The 10,051-nt window shown below is 55.5% G+C and overlaps 1 protein-coding gene across 1 annotated transcript; it reads left to right on the top strand.

Annotated features, from left to right (window-relative positions):
* Positions 1 to 7,318: 7,318 nt before the first annotated feature.
* Positions 7,319 to 9,688, top strand: WHR41_09570 (uncharacterized protein; the record flags this gene model as incomplete). The annotated part of the gene is made up of 1 exon (XM_069378173.1): positions 7,319 to 9,688. One exon carries the CDS (start codon positions 7,319 to 7,321, stop codon positions 9,686 to 9,688), a length of 2,370 nt encoding a protein of 789 aa, XP_069225073.1.
* Positions 9,689 to 10,051: the final 363 nt, after the last annotated feature.

Below are 10,051 nucleotides of genomic sequence, written 5' to 3'. Positions count from 1 at the left end.
GATGGACATCGGATCGGACGTCGAGTCTTCCTCCCCGACTCCGAGACAGCGAAGAATCACCCCAATGACCATTAGTGATGATAGTGCTACAACATAATTGCAATAGCACGGCAGTAACAACGACGACAGCCCTTGAAGCAGCCATCGAACGACGGGCCGAGGTGGTGATCTTGCAAGAACCATACGTTGGCCGAAAACATCAGATCAGCCACCCCGGCTTCCAGATACGTTGGCCGGAAGGCGAGAATAGAGAGATAAGGGTGGCGCTGGCTATCCGTGTAGACGTACTGGACAGGTACGTTTTCGAAGAAAGAACCGACCTTGTCGACCACCCGTGTGTGCAGTGCTTAGACATCTGGGAAACGCAGCGCCGGCAGAAGGTGCGAATGACAAGGGTGGTGAACATCTACAACAGAGCAAGAATGGATGGCGGAGGGTATGCGATCAACCGCATCGACTTCCGACGGCTGATCCAAGGAAGGACGATTGTGGCAGGCGACTTCAACTCCCGAAGTCCCGCGTGGGACCCTTGGGTAGAGGGCCGTCACAACGCCGGCCCCACCGAAGGCCTCATCGGAGATTACAACCTGATCGTGAACAACACCGACCAGCCGACAAGATGCGGCCCAAGGAGCAAGTCAGTAATTGACCTGACACTCAGCACGCCGAGCGTTGGGGCGCTGCAGACGTGGTACATTGACGAGGATTTTGCGACACCTTCAGATCATGCAGTCATAATCTTCTCGTGGAGCCCACTTAGCTCGCAGGCGAGCGGACTAGAAGCGAGGCCGATGTTGAGCTGGAACATCGACGATCTTTGCGCCGATGGAGAGCGACTCAAGCAAGCAGCCGGCCACTGGAAGCAGATTTCCGAGAGCAGGCGACACGTTTCGGCAGAGCCAGCTGAAGAAGAGCTCGAAGCCGAGGCGCAGTGGATACAAGGCAGCCTGACATGCGTCTTGAACAGGCACGCGCCGCCGAAACCGGTACACGCCCGGTCAAAGCGGTGGTGGACCGACGAAGTCAAGGAAGAGAGGAAGAAGTTCAACGTAGCAAAACGAGCGCTACGAGAGGACCTCTCCTCACAACCGCAGTACCGCCGAACCAGGAACGACTACTACAGCTGTATCCGACGCGCGAAACGAGAGGCTTGGGAACGCTTCTTGGAAGGAGTGCTACCCACCGACGAAGAGGCTCAGACTACGACTGACAGCCATCGTTGTTGGCGTGCACTCCGGTACACCAAGCCACAAACGCCTTCATACACCCCAGCAATCAAGATAATTGGGGATGATGGAGAGCTGATCGGCATTGCGGCGTCAGCAGAAGAGAAAGAAGAGATCTTCATGAAACAAGCTTTCCCTTATCAAGCGAGCACGAACGCCGACAACCTCATTCCAAACACAATAGCGGAGGTCGGAAAAAGAGACGTGCAAGAAGCGCTCTTCGCACAGTCGGTCAAGAAAGCACCAGGTGTCGACAAGCTCGGTTTTCGCGCGCTCAGATTGCTGTGGCAGTGGGATGCCGATAGAGTAGTGGCCCTCATCAGAGGGTGCATTAGCGCAGGATACCACCCACACTGCTGGAAGATTGCCAAAGGTATCCTGCTGCGAAAGCAGGGCAAGCCTACTTACACCATCGCAAAAGCCTACCGCGTTATCAGCCTGTTGAACTGTCTGGGGAAAGTGGTAGAGAAGGTAGCGGCTACGTGGATCGCATCTTACTGCGAGAAAAATGAGGTTTTCCACCAAGGACAGTTCGGCTGCCGTCACGGCAGAAGCACGTCCGACGCTGTCGCAAGACTAGTGGCAATCGTGGAAGATGCGTGGGAACGGAAGCAGATTGTGCTCACCCTACTGCTGGACGTCAAAGGCGCCTTCGACCGAGTGAACAAGCAACGTCTGCTCGAGCGTCTGACCGAAGTTGGCATCGCTGGCAACATTGTTCGCTGGGTCAACTCTTTCTTGTCTGACAGGCGAGCGATGCTAGTCATCGACGGCAGAACGGGGGAGACGCACGACATCCAAGCTGGCCTGCCACAGGGCTCACCGGCTTCGCCAGTATTGTTCAACTTATCGATTAGTGCCATGTTCCCGTGGCTCGAAGAGATGCATCCGAGTCTGGAAGCGATCTCATTCGTAGACGACATAGGCCTTGTCTTGAAGTGCAACAAGCTGGGCGAAGGCGCGAGAGAGCTCGAGAGCATTGCGCAACATGCAGTCGAGTGGGGAGACCGCAACAAAGTCGAGTTCGAAATCAGCAAAACAGAAGTCGTAGTTTTCAGCAAACAGCGCAGAGTGCTTCAGGAAAGCAGACAAACATCGTTGCGTATTGGACAGCACGAGCTTCCCATCAACCGCGGGGCGACCAAATGGCTAGGCTTCTGGCTAGACCAGAAGCTATCTTTCAAGTCGCACTTCGACAAGAGACTGGCGAGTGCCAAAGGTGCCTTGCAAAGGATAAAGGGTCTCAGTGGCAGTCGTGGTGGCTTAACCATGCGACTGATGCGGAGAGTAGTGGTGGCAGCCGTCAACTCGGTCGCACTTTACGGAGCTGAAGTGTGGTGGAGGGGACAGCAAGACCGTTCCAAGCGTCTGCAGGTACTACTGAACAGTCAAGCACGAGCTATCACTGGTATGCTGTCGTCTACACCGATCCACACCCTGCTCGCGGCAGCTTGCTTGCCACGTGCTGGACAACTGCTGGACAATCGCCAAACGCGGTTTGCCGTGCGAGCTCTTGCTGCCGCACAAGACCACCCGACTCATCAGCTGTTGCCCCCGAACTTTCGGATGGGCCAGTTGTACAGACACGAAGGAGCCGTAGACCGCTTGTCAAGCGTCGGCTGGCTCAGCCCCGACAAAACACACCGTACACTCGGAGGCAGGCTGGCGCAGCAAATAGCTCAGAAGCTGGCCTACGACACTGAATACGGGTTCGGCCTCCTCGAAGATCTGGGCTCGCCGGAAACGCGCATCGATGTCAGGGTTCGCGGCCCGGACATCATGACGACACAACGGAGAAGTGGAGGACAGCCAGAGCGGCTCACGTTGTTCGCAAGAGCCATGGACGGCACCAAAGAAGGCAACAGCTTCGGAGCGGGCGTCGCGTGGGAAGCGCAAGGCTGCTGGAGGACAAAGACGGCGTCGCTCGGCAGGTATCTATCCGTCATCGATGCAGAGCTGTTCGCTATCAGCATGGCGGTGGGGAAAGTCGGCTCTAGCCTGCGCGAGACGGGAAAGCAAAACGCAGAAATTGTGACGACTTCGCGAGACGCAGTCATAGCAGTCGCCAGACTGAGTCGATGGGTGCCACCGCTGGTGAAGCAGATTGTCAATCAAGCCAGGCAGCTTAAAGCGTATGGACGCAGCCTGACCCTGTCATTACTGACTGACGACGGAGAGACCGAAGGGGTAAAAGCTGCCGATACTGTGGCAAGACGAGCAGCACGGCAACAACCGCGACACATGCGTTCGGCGTCGATTTCCTACATACAACGATGCGTAAAGGTACACGGGAGGCCATTACCCAAGCTGAGCAAGCACATCTGCGACACAAAAAAAGAGTTGTCAGCGCGATACCTGCAGCTGAAGTCCGGGCATGCAGTGACAGGCGTGCATCTGATGAGAACAAAGAGAGTGCAGAACGCCCGATGCTGGTGGTGTAACAACAGCAGACAGAGCGTGGCACACCTGATGCTCGAATGTCGCAAATGGAGAAGAGAGCGAGAGCAGATGCTGCGTGCCCTCGAAGCGAAGAAGATCAAGATATCGGCTAGAAGGAATGAGCAAGGCCTACTGGCCCTGTTCGGGGAGACAGCTGTCGAGGCAGTATTACGGTTCATCGAATGCACAGCAGTCGGGAAAAGGACAGAGGCGAACAGCACGCAAGAGCTCGACGAGTGGGACGTTGGTCTGCTCGACCGGGAGGGCACGGACGATGAGAGGACACTTTAGCAGGAAGGAAGCGAGATGAGTGCAGACGGCGAGGGAGGACGTGGCAAAACCAAAGACAAGCTAGTATGAGGGCGCTGAGCCCAAAAGCCGTGGCGACTTGACTAAGTCGGGATGGCGAGCAGGATCGAAGGAATGACACCAACGCAGGAGCACAGATAGAAGACCAAGAGATTCGTCTAGGGATTAGCCCGGGCTTGTCATAAGCTGAACAGCTTGTATACAATATGATTACAAAAAAAACTGTAATTCCGACACGTCAGACATTGTTCACCACCTGTTAGCATCGTACTCACATCCTCCATGCTCGGCCCTAAATGTCGAACAGCCACGCAAGTATTGTAAGCTGTCAGACACCTTCCTCTCCAACGGCCACGTCGCTCTGACGGGGCCAAAAATGGCAGGCTATTGCCTTTTAGCATTCGCGTCGTTGGACATGACGAATGAGGGGCGCGGAGGGGGTCTCGAGACGTCGGGAGCTCTCTTCGACCCTGACGGCGCACCTGATCAACTAGCGCGTGAGTGGCCGCAAGTGCGCCGTGGGGCGCACCGTCATCAATATAAAGTCGTACACACGAAGCAACAATGCCAACTGGGCCGCTCTCAAAGTACCTGCAGGGCTATACACAGCCAGGGATTGCTTCAACCCTTGCCACCCGAAACGGCCACCCGAATAGGTCTCAAGTTCTTGGAGTGACAAGGTCGATACTGACCATATCACCAAGCCTGACCTGGCCCCGTCGATCATGATTATCCAAGATTTCTCCATGGAAGACTCTTCTCCTGACGTGAGCCCACCCAGGAAGCCGACCTTGCAGTCGCCGATACATTGTCATGAACGGACTCGTTGTTCGGAGAGCCCCATGAGTGATATAAGTGAGATGGATTTGGATAACCTTTCATGCGACGCTGAGGACGTTGTGTCACCGGCAGCTCGACCCAGACGTGGATCTCTGGTGCTACGCTGCGCGGACTGCTCGAGCGTCGTCCTTGTTGAGTACGGTCAAGGCGACGTACCACAGCGTCTCCGTTTGCCAGATTTGTCGGGGAGGTCGAATGGTATTGCAATTACGAATTGCAGGCGCTGCTTCATCCGCACTAAGAGCGGTCGGGAGGGCCGGGCTCGCGTCAATCAAGACCAGTACCGCATGACGCGATGCGCGGCCATGTGTCCCAAGCTGTGGGATGCGTCGGACTATATCAAAGCGGCCGCATTGGTCTTGGAGGAGAGTGTTGCACTCATGATGGTGGGCAGGGTTGGCTTTCATATCAGCTGGGACTTGGTATCGAAGTCGTTGGATGCGAGAGATCGAATAGTCAGCCTGGATATCTCGCAAGTGGTAACAGGAGACCCAGGAAGGGTCATATTGCCGTATCTTGCAGGCAATTGGGTCTGAATTTCGTTGCAATTTGGCTACCAGATGCTTTCGCTACGACTGCCAGAGGAAGGAGTGGTCAAATTCTTCTGATAAAGAGTGCAGTAACTTATATAAATTTGGACCTCCTATAATCTACAAGGTATAGAAAGATGCTTGCGATGTTGGACGACGGTCCCGGAAATTTCTCTAGCGGTAGCTGGTCGTGGTAGGACTGCCTGCCCGTAGTTTCCGGCCATGTCGACGCGCTGGCTGATGACCACTGGTAATCTCCATGCGATTGTCAATGATTGCTGGCCATTACAATGTGCTCGGAAGAGCTTGGCGGCCATGCCGAGTTATGTGACAGTGGTTGTTTGAGTGCTCGCCAATCGGTGCGATGCCGGAGTCCCTGTTAGCCGTTGTCGACCATGGCAGGTGCCTGCCAGAGGGTTTCGGCCGTCACGAACGCTGTTGGTTGTGATGATGCGCCTGCTGGCGGTCGCTGACTACGACGATGCGTTCAAAGGGTTGCTGGCTATGTCGGAGCGCCGGCTGTGCAGTCATTGAGCGGAAGTCATGGGCGAGCGCTGGCAAGGCTGAGACGACCATAGCTATAGCTTGGTTCGCGGACTGAGCACCGGAATCTTGTCATAATTTCGTCGCTTGTTCCTGATGCTCTTGGGTGCAAGATTGAGTGATGGCGAGCCAAAGGGTGTTTCCTGTTCGTAACGGCAGCACCACACACGGGCGACGGTGAAGTGGTGATAGTCTTTGAGACCAGCCATCGGACCATATTGTACACGCCCACTGTAAGGCATCGTTAACGTGCCCTACTTCGACTGCTACCTGCTACACCGATGGTTCCAAGCTATCTCCAGGACGTGATTATTCCTCGTCTTGTGGCAAGGCATGCTGGCGAAGTGGGCGGAGACTCGAAAGGCATTCCAATGGCTACATCAGGGTTTGAACACCCACGGGCCCGCGGCAAGCGCCCATCTCTTAGAGATGGCAGTTCGCAAGGGCTTGCAGCTCTCTTAAAGTACCGGCGGACGGCCAAAGCCTATGTTCAGACCTGGTCTGGCGCCCTCGATATCGCTGATCACCTCCTCCTCTTTTACAAGTCCATCCGATGGCATGTCCGCCTCATCGCCTTCGTCAGCTGCCACATCTTTCGCTCAGTCAATCTCACCATGAGTGATCTCCAGTTGGCCGGAAGACCATGTGGTCTGGCTCTGAATGTACTCCTGGTTCGGCTGCGGTTTGGGTTCGTGCCAGTTGCCGAAACGAAAGGCCGTGTGTTTCCTTGCCATGCTGCGCTTTTCCAACTTTCGAGCCTGCGCATCTTCAGGCGTCAAGTTTGGATTGTATTCTTTCGTGCCGAGGATTAGTCAATGGGAAAGCCACGACAGAATTAACAATCCTTCGCGGTCATCTGGCACTTGTGTGCCGTGGGTTGTCGAGTGAATGCAAGGGCAATGGTCTCTTGTCGTAGGCCTCCATCGCATGCTCCACAGAATTTGGAGCTGACATCTGGCGCTTTCGGTAAAGTAGTGCGAAAATGTCTGGTGTGTTGTATTTGTAGCCTCCGGTGATTGTTGGGGCATTAAGCGGAGGTGGTGGGCGACATCATAGTTCTATTCTAGTGCCGCAAGGGTCGTCGAGTTGGCGGGGCTCTTCCGAGGACTTACGCGCCGTCCGTACATTGTCGGACGGCTTAGCGAGGGCGGTCATGAGCTTCTAATCGGCAGCAACGGACCCAGCAACGTTCAAGAGACGTCTTCTCTACACCAGCGAAGCAACATGTGGCATTTTGTATGTGCGCCGCGTCGTGGGTGTTAGGACACGGACAGAAAAGAAACTTGCCCAAGCGGGCAAGCGCCTGAGCGTGCTTCTTCCCTGGCAGTTGATATCGCACAGACCCCCGTACTTGTGTAAACAAAGCCTACCCTTCATGCTGCAGACGAGTTGACACTTTACATCGAACGGGACTTCATCGAAAATGAAATCATGACAAACAGCAGCCCCGATTACAAGAGGCTCTACGAGGAGGCCCAGCGAGGACGCGAGGAAGAGCAGCGGAGACGTGAGGAAGAGCAGCGGAAACGTGAAGAAGCGGAAAGGGCACAGCAAGAGGAACAACGGAGACGCGAGGAAGCAGACAAGGCGAAGGAAGAGGCAGAGAAGCGAACGAGTCGGACAACACTCCCGCAGTACCTAGATGCGTGCCATGTACACCTGCAAGCCGGGCTCGCTGTGCAATCTGTTGCTTTGTCAACCAAAGGCGATCCCTCCAACGCGCGGCGGAAGAGACGACCGGATAAGATACGCAGATGGCCCGACTTTGCTTCACGGCAGTTGAAGATCTGGAACGAGCTCGTGTCATCTCCGTTTATGACTGAAGGACACTTCACATCACCACACACCATGCTGGAGAATGGAGAGAACATCCGTCGAAGAATGATAGGCTCTGAACTGGACATTCACCACTTCCAACGCACGACCGTGGAAGAACCAGTGTCCCTCATGGTCGAGCGGATCTACAAAGATGAAGCATTACGGAATAAGTTTGGCTTGAAAGGTTCCGTCCAATTTGAAAACCACGCGAACACGCTGAGCCCAGAAGATGCGCTCAGTGAGGATATGCGTGCCGTGGAGTTGTCCAACAGGGGCCGCCGACGGTCACCTCGTCTCTTGGAAATGAAGCAGAGAGACCAGGATCCCAGCCGACCCAAAAGCCCAGGCTCTGGTCCCGCAATCCAAGCTCAAACAAGCCGCCCTCGAGCAGATCAATTCTGCGTGTACAATATGTCCACAGTTCCGGGAAGGGAGGAGCGTGTGCCCGCGTTCATTGTCGAGTACAAGGCTCCACACAAATTGACCTTGAAAGCTATACAAGAAGGCCTCCGAGACATGGTTCTGGAAGATGTGCTGGACTATGGCGAAAGCGACACGCCTCGCAGGAAGTATCAACGACTGGTCGCCGCGGCTGTGACCCAGGCCTTTTCATACATGGTCTCGGCAGGGCTCGAATTCGGATACGTGTGCACGGGTCAGGCATTCATCTTCCTGCAGGTGCCAGAAGACCCGGCAACGGTACATTACTTCCTCTCCGTACCGCAAGTAGATGTCGGGGACTCGACGGGATGGTCTGAAGATGCTGCCTCGAGCGCGACGAACCGCCTGCACCTCACGGCCGTGGGCCAAGTGCTCGCTTTCACTTTGCAAGCTCTTCAATCTCCCCCGCGGTCCCACGAATGGCGTGCGAAAGCGGAAGAGAACCTCGCGACGTGGGAGTATGTGTACAAGGAGATTCTGGATGACGCTCCTGCTCCCGAAGGGACGCCCTCTGAATACTGCCCGACACCCGACAACGAGCTTCTGCGGGTGTCACCGATAGCTCCGAGACAAGGCAGAGCGCCTCGAGGACGATTCACGTGTCGTAAGCCGTCCCATCACCAGGCCAGAGAAGACGACTCGGATGCAGACCACAGCAATCCAGACACCCCCAGCCAGCCTTCCCGGAAACCGACGACACGTGCTGCAAGTAGTAAAGAGCAGGCCTCGGAAATAACACAGTCGAGCCGCGGAAAACGCGGAAACCAGCACACTCGCCCGTTCTGTACCAGGCGCTGCCTGTTGGGACTGGTCAACGGCGGCGATCTGAATCGTAACCTGGACCGCGAGTGCCCCAACGTCGACGAGCACGGGGTCGATGTCCACCTCATCGACAAAACCGCCTTTCTCGCCTTGATGCGCAAACAACTGTCGCGTACACTGGACTCGGACTTTGAGCCTTGCGGGCGGCCGGGCTCGCGCGGTGTGCCGTTCAGGGCAACACTCGCCTCCCATGGATACACCGTCGTCGCCAAATGCACACCCATGGACTTCGTAGCATACCTGCGGCATGAGGCCACCATCTACGAACGACTGCGAACCATCCAGGGTCATTGTGTCCCTGTCCATTTGGGCAACTTAGACCTCGAGCGGCCTTACTACTACGAGGGCATAGCGAAGCTGGTACACGTCATGTTTCTCGGCTACGGAGGAACACCCATTACGCGACGCTGGACGAACCTGAATCAGGACAGCGCGCTGGGGCAGGTTGAAAAATGTCTCAGAGCCATACACGAGCGAGGTGTGCTTCATCGAGACGTCATGCCGCGGAACATACTCTGGGACTGCGACAGCGGTCGAGTGACGGTTATCGACTTCGAACGAGCAAAGGCGAGCCCGGATCGCCCAGCCTTAGGCCCACTATCGGTCAACCGCAAGAGGAAGCAGCAGCACGTTTCGCGTGGCACGAAGCACACCAACTGCTACGAACGATTATTTGCACAAGAGGTGGCAGAAGCGAGAGACGGGATCAGTTGCTTGTAAAGGCGCGAGACTCCCCGCGAAGGTCGAGAGCATTCGCCGTTTTCGTATTTTGCGAGTCGGTCTTATGCGCGCAATAAAGAACTTGCTTGCGAAGCCATCGCACCGCGTTTCTCAACATAAGCAAACCGTCTAAGGTGTCGTAATGTTTACGACTTCCGACGCGAGATTATGGAAAAGCTAGGATCGACCAGGCCAGCCTGGAGTCAAACGATCAGTATACAGTATGATCGAGACGAAGTGAGTGGCAGTTGGCTCTTCATCATTTGCACTATCACGCCAACCGCTCCGCTTGATGTATGAAAATAAGCCTCCCTTGACTGCGACTGATAGTCTCGGTACGCCTTCTGGTTTTCCCTACTTCGA

Source organism: Cladosporium halotolerans (assembly GCF_011745625.1).
Source record: "Cladosporium halotolerans strain TM138-S3 chromosome Unknown Sca90, whole genome shotgun sequence".
Classification (NCBI taxonomy): Eukaryota; Fungi; Ascomycota; class Dothideomycetes; order Cladosporiales; family Cladosporiaceae; genus Cladosporium; species Cladosporium halotolerans.
This window is presented reverse-complemented; position numbering and strand designations above follow the sequence as displayed.